General features: G+C 37.7%; 1 protein-coding gene across 5 annotated transcripts in view; it reads left to right on the top strand.

Annotated features, from left to right (window-relative positions):
• The window catches only part of Tank (TRAF family member associated NFKB activator), a 67204-nt gene that overhangs the window by 10956 nt on the left and 35791 nt on the right, over window positions 1–20457 (top strand). Inside the window, exons 1-3 of one of the 5 annotated variants that reach the window (XM_027420331.2) lie at window positions 175–250; window positions 11758–12069; window positions 18439–18586. In XM_027420331.2, the coding sequence (XP_027276132.1) occupies window positions 18488–18586 (99 nt within the window). In that variant the 5' untranslated portion in view covers window positions 175–250; window positions 11758–12069; window positions 18439–18487. Of the gene's footprint in view, window positions 1–103; window positions 251–11757; window positions 12070–18193; window positions 18318–18438; window positions 18587–20457 lie in introns of those variants that run through there. The other 4 variants (XM_027420329.2, XM_027420333.2, XM_027420330.2 and 1 more) reach the window with 4 other exon arrangements.

Raw genomic sequence — 20457 nt, 5'->3', positions numbered from 1 at the left:
AAGTGGCCCCTGGCTGGGATGGAGCAAGGCAAGGGGCGTGGCTTTGTGGGTGGGGCATTTGCAGGAGGAGGGCCGCGGGGCGGGGCGGGGCGGGGCAGGGCCTGGCCCTGCGGATGGAAGGTGAAGCGTTAATGACTCGGCGCGCCGACGCTGCCCTCTGAACTGGAACGGAAAGCAACTTCCGGCTGTAGTCATTCGGCCGGGCACCGGCGACCTGTAGCGTGGGAGAGCGCAGCGGAAACCCTGAACTGTGAGTAAAAACTGAGAGTTTTGGTGTCCGGGTGGGCCGAGCCCTGAGACGCAGGACTGGGGTGTGTGAGCGGGAGGGACGCGCTGCAACGAGGTCACCTCGGAGAAGCGGAGCTGAGGCCACAGCGAGTTGACGGTGTGTTTGGAACGAGAGAAGCGCCGGTCCTGCCTCCAAGCTGACCCTCTGACGCTTTCCCGGCCGGTGACCTCGGCTTCGCGAAGACAGTCCCCGCGACACTGCCTGTGGTACTGGGGTGCGGGGGACCCCGGAGTCCTGGACTTCCCTGCTGACTGGAGACAGGCTGATTGGCCAGAAGCGGCTGCTCTTGGCGCTTATGCTCTCGAACACTTCCTAGGTTCTTTCTGTTTATCCCGGGAATTGCACAATTCCCTTCTCGGCTTTCCTGTGGAGTGTCATCAGAGTCTTGTCAATGAGAAGTTGAGTAACTTCCCCACGGGTCCCGGGGAATAGGTGGCTTGAGGTGCAAAGAGCAGAAGTAGCCACCCATGTACACTAGTCATTCAGACAGTTCCCACCGCTGTGTAAACTGGCTGGCAACAAGTTATACACCGCCCCCCCCCTCCAAAAAAAAGCGGGGATTGAGGGAAGATGCTGTACCCCAGAGGACTGGGCTCTCTCATTGTTAGGCTGGCTGCACGGAGCAGCCTTTCTGGGTGTCTTTTTCTCTCGTAGATTTTTAGAAGTTAACATAGAAGAAGGAATGATAGTATAGAAAGTGAAGTGATGCGAAAGTTGAAAAGAAAAAGAAATGCCAGGCATGGTAGCACACACCTTTAATCCCAGTACTGGAAGGCAGAGGCAGGATCACTGTTGAGTTCAAGGTCAGTCTAGTCTACATAGCAAGTTCCGGGCCAGTCAGGTCTATATAAGTGAAACCCTGTTTTAAAAAAGAAAAAAGAAAAAAAAAGGAAAGTTTACAGTGATCAGTTTTATGCTATGCATAATCTGTCAATCACAGGTTTATTAGTTTTGTTTTAATCTTTTTAAAGATTAGGGATTGGAAAAATGACACATATACTACAAAGGTCTGAAAGGCATATTTTTCAATTGCTTAGAACCAGGTGCTCTTGCCTTTTCTAACACCCCTCAGTTTACTGGAACATCTGTCAAATATTGCACCTAGTTCAAAAGACTGCATTGGCCATCCACCCTAAAGGTAGTCCTGGTTATCCCTTTCTGAATATAGTTCATAATCTTGATTTTGAAAGACACTTTGCTTACCTCTTTTCTTTCCTCTTTTCCTTTACTTACTGAAATTCATCACAACAAGCAGAGGGAAAATGGCAGTCTAAGTTCTAAAGGAAATGTGGATTAAATGAGACTAGCCTCTACAGGCTCATGTATTTGCATGCTTAGTCCCCAGTATGGTGAACTGTTTAGTCAGAACTAGGAGGTGTGTCAGGGCTTTGAGGTTTCAGAAGGCTCAGAATTTCCCTGTCTGTCTTGCTGCCTGAGGATCAGGATTTAAAGCTCTTAGTTACTGCTTCCAAAATCCGTGATGGTCATGGACTCATCCTCTGAACTTGTAAGCAAGCCCCAATTAAATGCTTTTTTAAAAAAATAAGTTGTCTTTAGTAAGATATCTCTTCACTGCAATAGAACAGTAACTGAGACAGAAGGTAAAAGCACAAACATCATTTGACAGAACTGAACACAAATGAGTTAAAAATCACCCAATAATATTTATGTTTTTAAAATGTTAGAAACAAAAGATAAATAACTATAATCATGAGAATAGTAGTTTTGTATCAGCAGGTAATTTTTATTTGCAGTTTACCTTTGTTATGAGTATGATTTTTAAAAATACTTATTATATTGTAAACCCTTAAAGGTAATTTTTTTAAGATTTCATTTTTGTGTTTTATGTGTGTGTGCACATGTTTGTGTGTGCCCTCGTGCATGTGCATATGTATGCGTGTGAGGTTGGGGGATCGGCAGAGGAAGGCTCAAATGAATGTGTGTATACCATGGTACATGTGTGGAAGTCAGAAGTAACTGCCTTCAGGATTCTGTTTTCACCTTCTACCTTGTTAAGGTAGGGTCTCTTGTTTCTGCTGAGCCATACGTACTCCATGCTAGCTGGCCCAGCTTCAGGTCATTTCTCCTGTCTACCTCCTGTTTCACTATAGGAATGTTAGGCTCTAGATTGCATTCTACTTCACTTGATTTTTTATGTGGGTTACGCAGGGAGCCATCTCACCAGCCTGTATGACACAAGCTGGAGTCATTTGGGAAGAAGAAATATCAGTTGAGAAAATGCCACCACTGCAGCCTGTGGGCAAGCCTGTGGTGCATTTCTAGATTAGTGATTAATGTAGGAAGGCACAGCCCTTTGTGGGCAGTGCCACCTCTGGGTTGGTGCTGTATGAAAGCAGGCTGAGGAAGCCATGAGGAGCAAGCTAGTGAGCGGCACTCCTCCATGGCCTCTGTATCCCTTCATGAGTTCCTGTCCTGACCTTTGATGATAGATTGTCATGATGTGGAATTAAACCCTTTCCTCCTCAACTTGTTTCTGGTCATAATGTTTTATCACAGCAATAGAAATCCTAACTAGGACAGCTTTTGTATGATGGTTGTCCTGTTATCAATGCTTAAAGCTCTGCTCCATGCAGATGCAAGATACCACCTATACCCTGAACTGTCCTGGTGCTTTTCACACCATATTAAATAGTATGTATTTTCTCACCTATTTCCTTTGAAACTGCCAATGTGATCTGGCTACAGCTCAATGACAGCTTGTTATCATTAAAATAAGAATTTTTCTAGCAAAATGGGGAAGCTAAAGACAATCTAGTGAAGCTGATAGTTTCCTTTGGGGTATTGAACTTGCCTGTGCAGAAGAAGCAACACTTTTTGTTTTATAGCAGAATTGAAGAAGGGGATAAAAAAAGCAATGTGTTTTTGCTCAATAGCATTTTTCTACCTACTTCATTTTTTGTTTTTGTGTGCAGTGTTGTCGTTTGACCAGGGTTAGTGAATCAGTCCTTTGCTCTTTGTTATGATTGAAGTCCTTTCATTTATTTGGAATCCCAACAAACCATTTTTTGTTTTAAGTTCTGGCCTTGATCTCACACTGTAGGCCAAGCAGGTCTTGAACTTAACATCCTCCTACCTTTTCAGGTGGTGGTGGCGCAAGCCTTTAATCCCAGCACTCAGGATGCAGAGGCAGATGGATCTCTGTGAGTTCGAGGCCAGACTGATCTACAAAGCTACCCAGAGAAACCCTGTCTTGAAAAAACATTTTAAAAAGCAAAACAACAACAAACAAACAAAAACAAAGATTCTCCCACCTCAACCTTCCTGCTAGCTAGGATTACAAACCTATACCACAAGGCTCAGAACAGCAGTATTAAAGGGACTTTTTGGATTTTTGTTTCTTATTTTTAAGGGAAAGAAATTTGGAGAATTATGCTAATTTTCTCACAGAAAAATATCCTGGATAATAACTTGACTTTTCTTCTTTCAAAAATAAAATCTCCATAATGATAATAATATATAATATGTGATGAATGTAAATAGTTTTAAGTGTCAATACACTAATATTTTTCCTTTACATACACACAAAAGTGTGTTAACAGTGAAAATAAAGTCTAACCTTTAAGTCATTGAAGTAGGGAATTGCTTGAAATTGATTAGACTAAGAAAACTAATAAAGAAATGCATTTTACTGGTTACTTAAAGCAAGTTAAAAGTATGAGTCCTTGAGATATTTGCAGTAGAATAGAGTATAGGAAATCGTTTGTTGAGCAACGAACCACAAACAGTTAAGTAATTTTGCTGTAGACTTACTTGCTATAAAGATGGAAATCAAAGACTTCTATCTTTTCAGTATAAAGGACCTGTTACTTTAAATTGCTTGAAGAAAACTTATTTGAGTCTGTCAGCAAATCAGCTATTACTATGGGGTGGTTAAATAGTTCTTTAGTTGTTGTTTATTTGTTTGTTTGAGACAGGGTTTCTCTCTGAAACAGTCCTGGCTGTCCTGGAACTCACTCTGTAGACCAGGCTGGCCTTGATCTCAGAGACCCACCTGCATCTGCCTTTCAAGTGCTTGGATTAAAGTCATATACCACCACACTAGGCTAAATAGTTTACTCTTAGTGAATACATACTGTTTTCTATATCATAATTTCATGACCTTATATATTTGCTTTACCTAAACTAGAAATGTTTCACAGTTTTGATACTGACATTTCTCAGCATTTCAAAGTTATTTCTTTCAACCCACAGAAGCAACTAATCTGGGCTCATAGGAACTCAGAGATTGAACTGCCAGCCAGAGAGTTTTCATGGGACTGGCCTAGGCCCTCTGCAGTATACTATAGTTGTATAGCTGGTCTTCTTGTGAAACTCCTAACAGTCGGAGATACCTGCTTTTGGTACCCTTTTCTCCTACTTGGTTGCCTTGTCTAGCCTTAATAGAGGAGGTGTCTAATCTTACTACAACTTGATATACCTTGCCTACCTAATACACTTGGGAAGCCTGCCCTTTTCTGAAGGGAAGGAGAGGAGTGGTTGGGGGATGGATTGGGAGGGGAAACTTTGATCAAGCTGGAAATTAATTAATTAATTAATTAAAAGAAAAAATTATTATTGTAGGTAATAATTTGTTCTGTGCTTCCCCACATAGTTGTACTTATCCTCTACATGTGACATGCTGAGTATAAGCATTCTCTGTACTTTTCTCATCTATGAATGTCCCTCATTTATTTGACTTATGAGCACAGACTAGTATGAGCCATATGAAATTTCATGTCCTCACCTCTCTCTCTCTAGATTCTAACATGGCCCCTACTGAGACCCCTTAAACATTACTTGGGAAGTATGTCATGATGGCACATTGCCTGTAATCCCATCACTTGGAAGGCTGAGACAGGAGAATGACAAACTGAAAACCAGCTTAGACCAAATGGGGAGTGTTTCTGTCTCTCTCTCCCTTCCCCTTCTTTCCCCGCCTCTCTCCCCTCCTCTTTCTCACTTTCCCCCTACTCCCACAAAACCCACAACAGAATGATCACTCATGTGCCTGAGCACAGCTTACTGAGTAGTGCCATAATTATATTTAACTCAGAGATAGAAAATCACATGCCCAGGTTTTCTTCTGATGTTCTGTTCTCTAATTATACCCTTGAGCCCCTAGCATTTGGTAAGGAATCTGGGGGAAGAAAGTACAGTCATATTCCAGATGGTCAGAGGAACCATATATATGATGATAGCTATGCTGTACAGCCTGGATGTGTAGTAGGCTATACTATTTAGGTTTGTCCAAGTAAACAATATAGTGTTTACATGGTGATAAAATCCCCTAGCACATTTTTTAGAATATATCCTCATGTACTATGGAGAAAACAAGGAAGCAAAACTGAAACTCATGGGTGTGGTCCTATAAAATATTTCCTTCTTGGAAGATAATTTTCACCAGGTTCTAACATTCAGCAAAGTGTTACTCAGGAATTCTTTGGTTCAGCTTACCAGTTGTCCCATTTTGTTTATCCTGATAATTTTAGTTAATCAGATTATAGAAAACATGCAGAACACAAATTTCTGACATTGTTGGAACTATAATAAAATTTCTTTCCTATTAGCTGCCTAATTGGAACATAGAAATTGTTTAGTGTGGTATGCTATGAATATGTCCATAACCAATATTTATGACATGAAAAGTAAAACTAGAAATACAAACTGCCATTTGCGAAATGGGTTGATTGCCTCTTATATAGTTCTGGAAGTGGTAAATGATTATTAATATTAGGAATGACTGTTTTCTGCCATTTTGTTTTCTTTTTTTTTTTTTCTCTTTCCTTTCGAAACAGGGTTTCTCTATATAGCTCTAGCTGTTCTGGAACTAACTCTGCCTACCATTCTCTTTTGAGTAAGGAAAACATGAGTGTCTTGAAAGGTCTCCTAACCCATCCAAGACTAAGAATAGAAAATGTCTCACTTATGTGTACCATTATTGACAGATTTTTCTGGATTTTGCTCCTGATACTAAAATAGTTCAGATACAGAAAGAATAATTTGTTTCTTTCATGTATTCACCTTTTACCCTGCTCAGGTGGCAACCTTTCTGAAATAGAATGTGAATTCTTATTATCCGTACCCAGAAGGCATTGGGGAAGACAAGTGCCCTTCTCTAAGGCAAAGTAGAAGAGATTGATGTTTTTAGGGTGATTTCCTTTCCCCATCCTGAAACTGCATTAGGTTTGAATTGGCCTCTCACCACAAGTGTGAACCCTAACAGAACATTTACCCAGAAGTTCAGTAGTCTCAGCAGTTGGGGAAACCCAGCTGGGGGCCTTCCCTACCTCTAACTCTCCCACACTTGTCTCTCACCCACAAAAGAACAAAGTAGACTTTAAAGAATTACTTATCACTTTAGGGTGGATATGCTAGAATTTTTACCATTAAGCTCATGATTTTTCAGCTGGTCTGGTTGAACTGGGATATTGGAGGTACAAAATTGTTTAGCACCTATTTCTCCCAAGTCTTAACAAACTTTTCAAGCACCACTACTTACTCTTGGTTTTTACTCTCTTTATCCAGGGTTGGCTGATTCTTTCAGCAGCATAATATTGGCTCCAGAGAAAGCAGACTGTATTATTGTGTCTGAAAATAAGAAAAGTTTATTTTAAAAGGCTAGAAGCCCAGGAAACTAAAGAAAGGTGATGCAATTCTGAGGGCTCGAGGCCAGCCTGAGCTATATAACAAGACCCTGTCTTCTAGGAAAACAAAATAAAACAGGGAAGATTTAAAAAAAAAAAAAAATCAGGGGAAGGGGTGCAGTGGGGCCGGGGGAGAGGTAGGCCAAGCATTGTGGCATATGCCATTATTCTCAGGACTCAGGAGGCAAAGTCAGACGGATCTCAGAATTTGACACCAGCTGTCTACATGGTAAGTTCTTTGACCAGCAAGAGCTACATACATCGTGAGACCCAGTGTCAAAACAAACCAAAGCCAGAAACCAGAGAGAAAGAAGAATAGTAGTGGTGGGGACATTAGATAGAGCACCAGTTCAGATCCTTCATCTAGGGATATTATGAGTCTCAGAAAAGAATACAGAAATAAGAAAATTGAAAACAAATTCAAGAAAATGAATTTATCAAGTCTCAATTTGTGATGGATATAAGTTTCAGAAAACTGAGGACAAAAGAAAAAAATCAAGGAATTTTGATACAGTAATAGGAAGTAAAATGAAGTGAGTTTGGTTTTTGTTTGTTTTGTGTTTTTGGTTTTCAAGACAGGGTTTCTCTGTGGCTTTGGAGGCTGTCCTGGAGCTAGCTCTTGTAGGTCAGACTGGTCTTGAACTCACAGAGGTCCATCTGCCTCTGCCTCCCGAGTGCTGGGATTAAAGGGATGCACCACCACCACCTGGCTAAAAAAAGAAACATTTTTCAGGAAATGAAAGCAGCCATAAAATTTCATATAGTTCAGCAATCAATAGTATTATAATAAAATACAGTAAGTGCTGAATGCTAATCTAACAAAAATAGGAAAATTGGGGAGAGTAAGTAGGGAGTATTTAAAGACAGAATTCTTTTTTTTTTTTTTTTTTCATGCAAAAGCAAAAGGATTTTATTCCAACACCTTGGGGTCGTTCCCTGGGAAGAGAACAGCCCCGAGTTTCCAAAGCAGGCAGTTTTTAATGTCTTTTTGGTCACTAGGCAGGAGTGTGACAACATATTGATTGGCTATAACATACATGAGTCATTTACTGATTCGTTGGGAACTGAACTTACAATTTTGCCTACGAGGAGTTTGGAATGTTATTTTGGTTTTTACACCTGCAAGGCCATGGGACAGGTAGTGTTTTTTCTGGGAACAGAGTGACTTATACTTATTTCCAAAACATGGGTGCTCTGGAGCAGGGTAACCCATAACAATTTTTAGAAACCAGACAGTTGTTGAAGATAGTAGAAACTAGTAATAATAACAATTTCCAGAGACTGGTCATCATGACCAACCATTTCATGTGTTCTTGTCCCCAGAGCTGTGTGTGGCCAGAGTGATTTTTAAATACATTCTGGTAGGTATCAGGCTAGGCTTGAGTTGGGGTCTTTCATACTCACACTCCATGCTGTTATCAGTGCTGTGGAGTGGACTACTTATTACAAGGGTTTCCTATAAACCTAACTTTCTTCATCTCTCCACATGACAATCTTCTGTAAAGACAGAAATCTTATTTTTGCATACTGGGAAGACAAGTAAAATGAAAAATCATTGTGACATTATTGCATATTATTTAGAGATACAGAGATAGAAAATGATAATCAGACAAAAAGAGTTGTTGCCAAGATGAAGTAGGAAATGCGGAAGAAAAGCAGAGAACTATTGCCGTTTTAAACCTTGTAGAGCTGTTTGACTCAATAGGATATAAATATGTATTACCTTGATAAAATAAAGACTAAATTAGGTCAGGTGGTGGTGGTGCATTCCCTTAATCCCAGCACTCAGGAGACAGAGGCAGGTAGATTTCTGAGTTCAAGGCCAGCCTGGTCTACAGACAAGTTCCAGGACAGCCAAAACTAAATTAAGAGCAAAGTAAAGATTGTGTTTTCACATCAGAAACCTGGGTTTATTCATTCCTTTCATTTTCTAATTCTGTGACTTAGATAATTTATGTACCCTTTTGAAGTACCAGAATACCAGAATACATGTGTTCCTGCTACAGAAAGCTAGTAAGACAGGTGATTTATAGGAAGCATCTGGCAAATACATGTCCACTTTAGTCCTTGCAGCGTCCCTTGAGGAATAGGAAACACTTGTGCAGCCTGATATTTCTTGTGCCATTGTCTTAGGTTTAGAAGACTGCTTTTTACTTTCCTCATTGTTGTGATGCAAATTAAGCAGGACAGAAATTTCCCTGGTCCATGCCTTTATATCTTAGATTTTAAAGACATGCCATTAGGATCATGTCCTCAGTTACCTACAGAGAGTTTGAAAATTTAGTTGGATTTGGAATGATTATGTATTGATAAGGGAAACACCAAATAAAAAGGATCATTGTTGCTTGGTGAAAGAAGCACAGACGTTACACTCAACTTTCTCCACAAGAATGCCATAATAATGAAACATGAAAATTTCATAGAACTAGGGTCAGTAAAGTGCTGTTGTTTTGAGCCATCAGCCAAAACATCAAAATACTTGTTTTTTTTTTTTTATTGGAAAAAACTTTACTTTAGCAGCTGCTGTTTTAGCTTCCATATTCTGTATTATTCAGCAACGGTTCAGAAAGCAGATCATGTATAGAGGTACATTTTTTGAAATCCATCTTCCTCCACTGGTGCATGTGTACAGTGTTATCCCAGCTATGACATGACTAACTCATGGCAGTGACTTAAAATGTGTCACATTTTCCCTTACACAGAACTATCATCTAAGAAGTCTTGTATACAATTTGCTGATTGTGTTGCTTGATGATTCTAATGTATTACCAGAAATAGCCTATATCATAACCACATCCCAAACATTTTTAAATGGGAGATGAATGAAGGCCACAGAAAGGTCCGTAGAGAGATATCTAAACATACAAACTCTCTCAGAGACAGTATGTTTTTTATGCACATTGTAATCTAGCCTTGTTGGTAATCAGTTTTCTGTCATTTAACTTTTTTTTTTTTTTAGTTATAAATGGTTTAGAAGATAGTCAATACTTCATCACAGTAGGATAGCACAAAAATGCTAAAATTTATTAGATAAGAATCTTCATATTTAAGAAAAGCTGGTAAAAAGTTGGGTAATTGTGGCATAGATGGAGATCTGGAAAATTGTCAGGCTACTCAGGATTTGGGGCAGATGAAGCTTATCAGAAATATTCAGCAGTTGTAATGAGAGTATGTTACACAGCATAAAAATATTGAATCTAGATTTAAATGTACATTGTACATTTAGAGTCACACCCTAAACATCTTGGGAATGACTGGAAATAGAGATTTGGAGAGCTCTGAAACCTTATTTACTTTCTCATTGGAATTCTCACAGTTGCTTCTAGTAAAACAAGTTGTGACTTGCAACCATTTGCCCAACAGCCTCTTGGTGTCTTCAGGGAAATTAAACAGTGAGGTATGAAGAGCTATGCCAGTGGTTAAGAGCATGCAGGTTATGGCTTTATAATTATGAGGCCTTTGCCTCTTCCTATTTATCGATGTGATATTCTCAAGGCTAAGTGCTGCTCAGCAGTTATAAACTTATGATTTAATGGGAAAATGGGCCTTTTTGAGAAAAGCTCTATTTCCTGAAATTTCACTCTCTTTCTACAGAAGAGCTCGCTGTCTTCTTATTCTCCCTTTTGTTCTGCTGCAGTAAGTGACTCAGGATGCTGGAAAGGGAGGCTAATCTGCTGACTCCTAAGATTTTAAGTACTAGTTTAGAAACAGTTTTCCTTTCTTTATCTTGTACAGCCTATGACATTTCTTATATTGCTCTCCTATATTTAGAAGATCTTTTAAAAGATTGCTGAAAATGTTTTTCAAAGTTTTCATGTTTTGTTTTTTTTCTTATTTATTTATTTATTTATTTATTTATTTATTGAGAAAGTTCACTGTGTAGCCAAGCTGTCCTGGAACCTGCTCTGCAGACCAGGCTTTCCTGGAACTCACAGAGATCTGCCTGTCTCTGCTTCCTGAGTTAAAGGTGTATGCAGCATGGCCTGTCATATTGAAATCTTAACATAAATACAAAGTACTACTTTTGAAAAAAATTATAGTTATAATTTATGGTCAAATTTGATAGAATAGAAAGATATTTTTAAAAGTCATGTGCTCAAGGGCTAAGGAGATGGCTCAGTGGGTAAGAGTACTTGTTGAACTAGCACAAGGACCTGCACTAGGTCTCCTGCACTTATGTAAGCAGGCCAGGCATACTTCCATTTAGGGGCATTGTTAGCGCTAACTAGCTGAAATAGTAAGTGTCTAGTTCAGTGTCAAGGGGAGAAAGTAGAGAGCAATCAAGCAGACATCCAACATTTACATCCAATCTGTACATGGCCACCTGAACATGCAAGTACACACATAAAAAATAAAATAAGGCATGTACTCAAGCACTTTGCCAGAGATTTATTTTTCATGTTGTTTAACTGTGTAAAGATTAACTGCATTGCTACCTGTTTTGTTAATAATCTCTTTTTAGAAAATCATAGAATTATGTTGCACTGAAAGTTTTATTCATTTCCTAGATTTTCTTCTATCGTCTTATAGATAAATAAGTAGGCCTGTTTGTTTTGTTTGTTTGTTTGTTTGTTTGTTTGTTTGTTTATATGAGCTTTGGTGGTAACTCTAAATCACAGTGCAGGGGTATTTCCATGCTTTATGAAATCAATTCTTCAGCCATCTTACAATGAATGGTGGAACTAACAGTTAAGGAGGATTCATGTACAGTTTGAAGGGCACATAGATGCTGCTAACGACACTTTAGAAATGTCCCTGGTGACTGTGACCTCTTTATGTTTCATATGACAAACTATTTGTTGTTGTTGTTGTTTGATCTCCCAGGCTGGGCTTAAAGCATGTGGCAATCCTTCTGCCTCATCTTCTTAAGCTGGAATTATAGATGTACCACCATACCAAAATGGTTGACAAGAAGCAACATAAGAGGGCAATGGCTTGTTTGGGCTTGTGAATTAAAATGGATATAGCTGTATGGTAAGGGCTGGTGACAGAAGTGTGAGACACCTGGACACACTAATCCAGTGAGGAAGCAGAGAGAGGACCACAAAATGGGGCCAGACTTCAAACCCCAAGGCCCACACCCACCAAGGTTCTATTTCCTGAAGGTTCCACTTCCTTCCAAAAGAGCACCAATTGGTAAGGACTAAACATTGAAATGTATAAGCTACTTTCATACTTTCAGACAACAGCAGTGGCCTTGTTCTTGGGTACTCGTTGGGTATAGTTGATGCAGTGAATAGTCTGTACATGGTCAATCCCCTTTATTTGTCCTCCTTGTAAAAATGTGTCTGTACACTGCTTGAAACCCCTTATTAAACCCTTAGTTCAACAGGATAAAGCCTGAGTTTTTAGTGACATTTAGTGCTTACTACAGTCTCCTCTTACCTGAGTGTGTTTGAAGTTTATACAGTTAATGCACTCTGCAGTCCCAGAAGGTACCACATAATCATAGTCTTTATGAATAGTGTGTCCTGGGGTTTTTGCAGTGCAGCACAGACATGATGACTTGACTCTACCATACCTAGAATCTCCCTCTCTAATACTCGCTGCACTAGACTTCCATAAGTAGAATACTCCAGTCACCAAATACAGCCTATTTGTGCCTTCACTGTTTCAGAGTGAATACTGCTTTTTTATTCTGTGCTTCGAAGTCCTTCTCATCATTTAGGACCCATTTTGTTATATCCTTTATGAAGTTTTAACAATTTTTCTGATTTAATTTTTCCTTCTACTTGAACCTTTATCTTGTTTATTTCTTTAGCAGCTCATTCTTTTCTAACACAAAAATACACACAACTCAACCATTGGATGAAGCCTTGCAAATATTTAATTCTTTTGCTAGACAAATCTCTATCAAAATATGATCATGCCTTTTATCTAATATTTAACTAACTTCTTAGGTTGGTTATTTTCTTATATGTCTACCCTCACTAAATTATAAGCTTTAATGAAGGAAAAAGGTAACCTCCATGACTATTTGTCTCCTGAGAAAAAAAGCATCATATATACTATGTGTTCAGCACTGAATCTGTCTTGAATATTATCCTGAATTGGATATAGCTCATCTCTTTTAGAAACTTACAGAACAGTGGTTTCTTCTTCATAAAAGAATTGAAGTTGATCTCCAGACCTGATCTAGCAACTTCAGTGTCAAGGACCTGAGCTGTTTCATTCTTGTTCTACCTTTTCTGGGAGCCTTACCACCACAACATTCCATCCAGCTGAAAATTGAGATAAATGAAAAAGACAGCTTTTTGATAGTTATAGCCAATTGTCCATGTCTAGAATATAGTCCCCTCATCAATACCTACTAAAAACTAGAAGAACTTATAATTTAAGAAAAGAGATGATTGGTCATGAGGTTTGAATTTAAGCATGTTTACCTCAAATAAAAAGTATCTTTCTAGAAAGAAATAATTTTTTTTCAAAAAGCACACCAAAATATAACTGACATGTAACTATACCCAGAGACCTTCCTTTTCCTCTCTGGTCCATGTCACTAATCTAACATATGTTTCCCTTCTTAGTTGAATAAAATGTATTATTACTTACTTATATCAACCAAAACTAATTCCTCAGCATATATTTTTACTTCAGGGAGTAGTATGTGCCCATGTGGAGTTTACTTAGCAGCTCCTCTTAATTCATTTCATGTCTCATTCAATGACTTAGAGTGTTGAAAATGCCACATGATTTATTTGGATATGAAAAAAATATGAGGACATTTTTAATGTAGCACTTAGATTAAAAATAAGAATATACCTTTTTGATGGACTAGATATACTTTTTTTTCAATCAGAGTAAAGAACTGTAGAATAAGAAATTACTTAGAAATCTCAACATCATTTTTGTACTGATGAGAAAGAAACATGGGTCACCAAAGATTTAGTGACCAATAATTAAGGATTAGTCAGTAATAGAACAAAGTGTTAAACCCGATAAGAGTCCCAGTTCAAGGACTCCATCTTATATATAAAATTAACTTATGTATCAAAGAACAAATTTAAACACTAAAATTGCAGAAACACTTCTAAGGAAACAGGTAAAAATTTGCATGTTCTTGATTAGGCAACAGTTCTTTAGATATGGCACCAAAAGAAATTCTAATTAGCAGAAGAAAACTGTTAGGTAGATTAAAATTCATTCAGGTTAAAAATGCCATGTGCCAAAGAACATGTTAAGAAAAAGAATGGAGATTTTTTTTTTTTAATCAGTGATAGTTTCTGCCTGAGATCATTCCTCTCATAAGCAGTCTTTGTTCATCTCCAGAAGAGAAGAGGAAACACAAACAGGAACCCCCAGTGTTCCTCCTCATGTATGTGAAAAACCCAGGATGCTATAAAAGCACCAGGGTCATAAGCTACACACAGTGATCATTTTGTTTGTTGGTTGTTCCACTGTTCTGTGTTAGCTTATAAAGGAAAATAAGGTTTGTAGAAGATGGGCAAAGATAGAATTTGAATAGAAATTCTTTCCAAAGATAAGTGGTCACAAAAAGCACGTGGAAGAATTAAACATAAGGGAAAGAAAAGCCAAAACTGCAATTTGATACTGCTTCATACCCAGTAGGACAACTATAATTTTTAATCAAGCTAAAGTGCCATCCATTTTAAAAAATATATTTTAATTAAAATATAGTTATATCATTAACCCCTTACCTTCCCTCCAATCCCTCCCATGTCCTTTCCCATGTTCCTCCCCTCATTTTCTCTTAAATTGATGGCCTCTTTTTCTTTAATTATTATTGTTAATATATATCTGTGTGTATACACTAATATACAACCTACTAAGTCTATTTTTGTTGTTTGTGTGTTTATGATTTCAAGGCTGATCACTTAGTATTGGATAACTTATGTAGCTGTCACCTCTGAGGTTAATCTTGTAAGGAAACTTGTTAAGGCATAGGCTATAAAAGAAAATAAAGCAATAGGTTATTTAGGACAGATTATTTACAAGGAGTTGAAAGAACAGGATTTCTAAGGGGAGGTTAAACACTCCATCCTGCAAAGAAGCTCCATTATAACAGGAAGTATACAACTCAAAAATAGATACAGGAAGACTCTGAAACTAACCAGATTCTCCAGTACCTCTCTTTCCAAAAGTGTATAAACAGTAGACTGCTTAAGTCACTTTTAGACTAGCCAAGCTTCAAAAAGGACTCTGACAAGCCTAACAGCCTAGAAGAAGCTGGGACCAGCCAAGCAATCTGGAAGAAGAAGCAATCAGCTGTGCTGGGCCATTCACCTATACAAAATGGTGATGACACTGAGTGGTGCATGCAGGCTCCTTTTAAGCAGAGCCAAGGAGCGTTTTGGGGACAGTTATGTTATCTCATCTATGATTGGCCTAAGCAAGTGGCAGTTATATTAGTACATTTCTGAATGGCTAGGGCTACAATTCTTCCATCTTTGGACGTTTGGACAATTCCCAGGATCTGTACCTATTTGATCATTACCTTGAGATACTGCAGGGGACTGGCTCAGTCCCCCTTATCCCTGTTGTTGAATGATTGGTTTTTGTTCATGGCTTTCTTAGAAACTGCTTGTATTGTTTCAGGAAGCTGGAGCTGAGGCCTAGTTTTTCAACCAGGTTATTAGGAACCTGTCATGGTGTTTGCTTGTCTCTCTCACAGACCAGCTAAGTCACCTGGAAGGAACACCTTCCAACCTGTTGAGCTGCCTATAGGCTGTTCAGTATGCTCTAGGTTTCTAGGTTTTTTGAGTTATCACCCATGCCGGGATAGGCTTTGGTGTCATCAAATCATTTCTATTCCTTTAAGTAACCTCTCACCCATATTCCTGTAAGTAGCCACAGTAAAACTCATTGATTTACCAAGTTGAGGAACCTTGATGATATCCATACTTTGGTCTGTTACAGGCTTTCTATTTGGGATGACTAGATGTATGTATTGACTCTCCCCAGTTTCTCAGCAATCATTAATTGCTTGTAATTCTTTGCCTAGGGGTTGTACAACCCCACCACCACCACCCTTGGGAGATTTCCCCCCTTCTACATAAGCATATCTATTGATGCTGTTGTTGTTCAGATCTTAGTTTAGGCAGCCATTTCTAGGAGGTACAGCCTCATAGCAGACCTCCTAGTCATCTGGCTTTTCCGATCTTTCTGTCCCATCTTTCAAGATGTTCTTTGAGCCTTAGGTCCAGGAGTTGTGTTTGTACATAAATTCACCAGGGATCCCCAACCATCTTTTTATCTCTGTATTGTGTGCACTTGTGATTTTCTGTGATGGTCTCCATTTGCTGAAGCTTCTTTGATGAGGGTGGGACCTACACTTAACTGTGGGTATAAGGATAATATTTAGAATGTAGTTAGGAATTACACTGGTCTAGTAAAGTGGTGGTAGGAGGTTCTTTTCTAAGATCCATGACCTCACTAACCTAGGAAAGCTGGTTAGGTTTCTAATACTAATTAGACAATTGTTGGTTAGTTACAATATATGAGTGCCATTATTGCCATGCTGGTCATTGTTGTGGTTCATAGATGTCCTGACGAACTACATTTTTTTAAATGGACTATAAGAAGTGTTGTGAGGATGTAGAAAAATTGGAACCTTTGTGCAGTGTTAGCAGAAATGTAAAATTGCACAGCCATTATGAAAGCAATGTGACAATCCCCAAAAAGTTAAACATAGAATTATCATTTGACCTAGAAATTCTCTTCCACATGGGGCTGGAGCATAATGGCTGCTCATTAGTTAAGAGCACAGACTGCACTTCCAGAGGAACTAGGTTCTATTCCCAGCACCCACATGCTGGCTCACAACCATCTGTAATTCCAACTCCAGGGCATTTGATGCCCTCTTATGGCCTCTGGGCACTGAGCATGTATGTGGTATACAGATTATACATACAGAAAAAAAAAAACACCTTTAAACATAAAATAATACATTTTTAAAAATTTTAATGTATATACAAATGTTCATAGTAGCTTTATTCATAGTAGCCTGAAAGTAGAAAGAATCTGAATATCTAGCAACTGAGGAATGGATAAACAAAATGTTGTATATCCATTTAGTGAATATACAATATTTGGAATATATTCAGCCATATAAAAGAACAAATTTACTGTTATATTCTACAACATGGATGAACCTCAGAAATAATATCTTATATGAAAGAAGCCACACATTAAGACCTTGTGTTGTATATTACATTTTTTTATCTATATGGTAACTATGGGTTAAACTAGGGTCTTCAACATGTTAGATTAGCACTCTACCACTGACCTATATCCCCAGCCTTTATCATTTCATCTATATGCAATGTTTCAAAGAGGCCAATCCATTCAATCAGACCAATTAATTATTTGCTAGGCGAGGGAGAGGTTGGGAATTGATGTTAACTTTTAATATGTTCAGTGTTTCTGTCAAGGATAAAAATTCACACACTTGAACCAGTTGTACCACATAGTAAAATACCCTAGTATGTACTTGAAAATGTTAGATTTTGTTTTATGTGAATTATATTTAAATATAATAATTAAATATTCAATCCCCAGAACCCATGTAGTGGAAAAAGAGAACAGTCTCCTGCAAGTTGTCCTCTAACCTCTATATATGTACTGTGACACCTATGTGTGAACACATGAACACAGACATGCATAAAATAAATGTTTTTAAAATTTCAACTATAATGATTTCCCTCTTGCCCCCCCCCAAAAAAAACAGCCTGTTGTCCTTGAAAAACCAATAGTTGTGTCTCTTTTGTGGCTTTTAGAAAATCCTAAAAGAAAGGTTCTGGGTTGTATTTTTTATAACTGCACAGGAAGAGTCAGAATCATTAAGGAGCTCTCTGCTCAGTGCCAAGGAATATATTAGAGATATTAGACAAACTGAGATGATAAAATCAAACCACCTCCTTCGAGAAAATCATCTGTAGTTCAGAAGCAGCAGGCGAGTTAGGGAACTAGTAGTAGAGCTGAGGCTGAAGGGATGTGAGCTTTCTTTTTTAATGTACAATCCAACAGCAGCGCTCCCTAGATTGTGTTCTAAAATAAGAGCATTTTCACACATTTTAATTGCTCTGTGATAACAACAGTGTGAACTCCATCCACAAACATTTATTATCTATTTAGTTTTGCTCTAATTCAATGTAGCAAGAATTCACCTTATAAGTAGAAGTAACGATCCATTTAGTAAAAAGAAGTCCCTTCCCATGTTACTAATCATGTTGTACATTTCTATATTAAAGTATTAATAATTAAATGCTCTTTTATATTTCTCCATTTTTACCATTTATAGATGATATTTACAGGTTCCTGTTCCCCAAGCAGCATTTTTATGAACTGGACCTTGATTTAGGAACTGATATTAGTAAAGAATATTTTACTTATCACAGATTTCATATTTTATGTCATGATTTCAGGTAAAACTTTTGTTTTTGTAAACCTTGATATCACCTAGTACTATGTTTATAGGGCTCTTTTTAGGAAACATTTTAAAAATGTATATATCTTTAATATCTAAGTTGTTGTGCTATTTTCCAGAGCTGGCATTCATACCATCCTTTATAGTGATGCTACAGGACAAAGAGGAATGGACAAAAACATTGGGGAGCAACTCAATAGAGCATATGAAGCCTTCCGACAAGCATGCATGGATAGAGATTCAGCAGTAAAAGAGCTACAGCAAAAGGTGTGTGGTTTGGGATTTGAAAATTGATTATTTTTCTGGTAAATTGATGATGAGAACTGAGAATGTTAGATTATTGGAAATTATTTGACGAATTATTATTAAAACACAAGAGTGTAATAATGAATGAACATTGAGATTTTTATTTGTTACCTTTTAAAAACATTTTGTGTCCTATGTTAAGGCTGGTTTGATGGGTTCATTTTAAAATGATTATGATTAAGTAAGATAGAACATTGTTTCTCCATATATAACTTTTAAATGTCATTATTACTTTTATATACAAAAAGAATAATTATAAAGTCATTTTAAGACCTTTATCACTGCTTCTCAGTTTTGCATTGTTTCATTGCAGATTTTTAAAAATTGTCTTTGGGTAACAGGAAGACTCAAGTCTTAATGAATCCTGGAACTAAATTTGTCATTAATTTATCATCATCTTCCATTCTTTATGACAATTACAACACAATAGAAGATGTTTTTATAGTGATGTGGCATAAGTTCATAACCAGAGGATATATAGAAAAAGATATGTGAAAGGGTCTAGAGGAATCAGTTCAGTCTTCCCATGTGCTTTCCCTCACTTCGCAAGTTCTGTCTGTCACATGTGTGCAAAGCCTAAGAAATTCCACTTAAGATTCACAGTTATTTGGGTTTTGTTGTTAGTTTTGAATTCAGAGCTGGCTTCATAATACACTGTGTCAACCAAAAGTCCAAACTCAGGGAAAGTAGATCTACCATAAATGTTATTATGCTGCCTAAATAGGCTGACTTCAGCAGTTACAGTCTTAACCACATAGGAAATCCAGTCTCCCAAATATAAAAGGACCAATTTTGCAAGTATGCCTTTATGAAAATAACAGCCAAATGAACTACTAGGAAGAATGTTAGCTTATTCCTCCACTGTCAGTTTGAGGTAGGGATCTTACTTGATTTCTCTGCTTAAAAATTGCCTTGAGGAGCTAGAGAGATGGCTCAGTGGTTTAAAGTACTTGCCATGAAAGCATGAGGGCCAGATTTGATTCCCAGAATCCATGTAGATATTGGGTGGACATAGTGATCTGCCTGTAATTCCAACTCTTGAAAGTCAGATAATCATACTAGACACATTGGCAAGCTCTCGGGTTCAGTTGAAAGACCCTGCCTCAATGAATAAGGTAGAAAGTGACTGAAGAAACTCTTGAACATCTACCTCAAGCCTCCACATATACACATATGGATACTTATGAAGAAAAAATGTTATTCTGTAATTTTGAAGTAAAAAAAAATATGCTAGCCATGAAGTCCTTTGTTCTTTCAATAAATACAGTTTGTCACAAAATTTCTTCCTTTCTAGGTGGTCGGCTACTATTAAACATTTCTATGTATACTTCCCTGAATTCTACAAAAGCCATCTTCATTCTTAGTGAATCTTCTCTCAGTTTGTAAAATACTGTTATTGAGTAACTAAAGACTCTAGATGTCTCATTTTAAGTAGCTAGAAGGAAAGTGAGCATGATATGATAGGGCCTTCAAAAATAGTAAATTAGCAAAAAAGTAAACAGAAACACTCAAATTTTATTCTTCCTACTTTACAATTAGGATCATTAAGAGACTTAACAGTTCTATTTGTGTTCTAGGGTATCTTGGAACTAGGGAAGAAGATGACAAAGTTTTGAGAATACTAAAATTAGTAAAACACTATGTTTTTAAGTTTTAAAAGTTCAAATGGGTAATAAATAGAATGGTTATTTCATATGTAATTTTAAAAACAGAAGAGGTTCACTGGCTATTACCTGACTGAGGGCATTACAGAAAAGATCAAGAAAGTAGTGTGTGGCCCAGAGAAGAGGTATCTAATTCTTCCTTTGTGAGTCAGGTCAGGACAAAATGAG

This window comes from Cricetulus griseus, chromosome 6, assembly GCF_003668045.3.
Source record: "Cricetulus griseus strain 17A/GY chromosome 6, alternate assembly CriGri-PICRH-1.0, whole genome shotgun sequence".
Lineage (NCBI taxonomy): Eukaryota > Metazoa > Chordata > Mammalia > Rodentia > Cricetidae > Cricetulus > Cricetulus griseus.
Note: the sequence above shows the minus strand (reverse complement) of the source record. Positions and strands in the feature narration are given on the sequence as shown.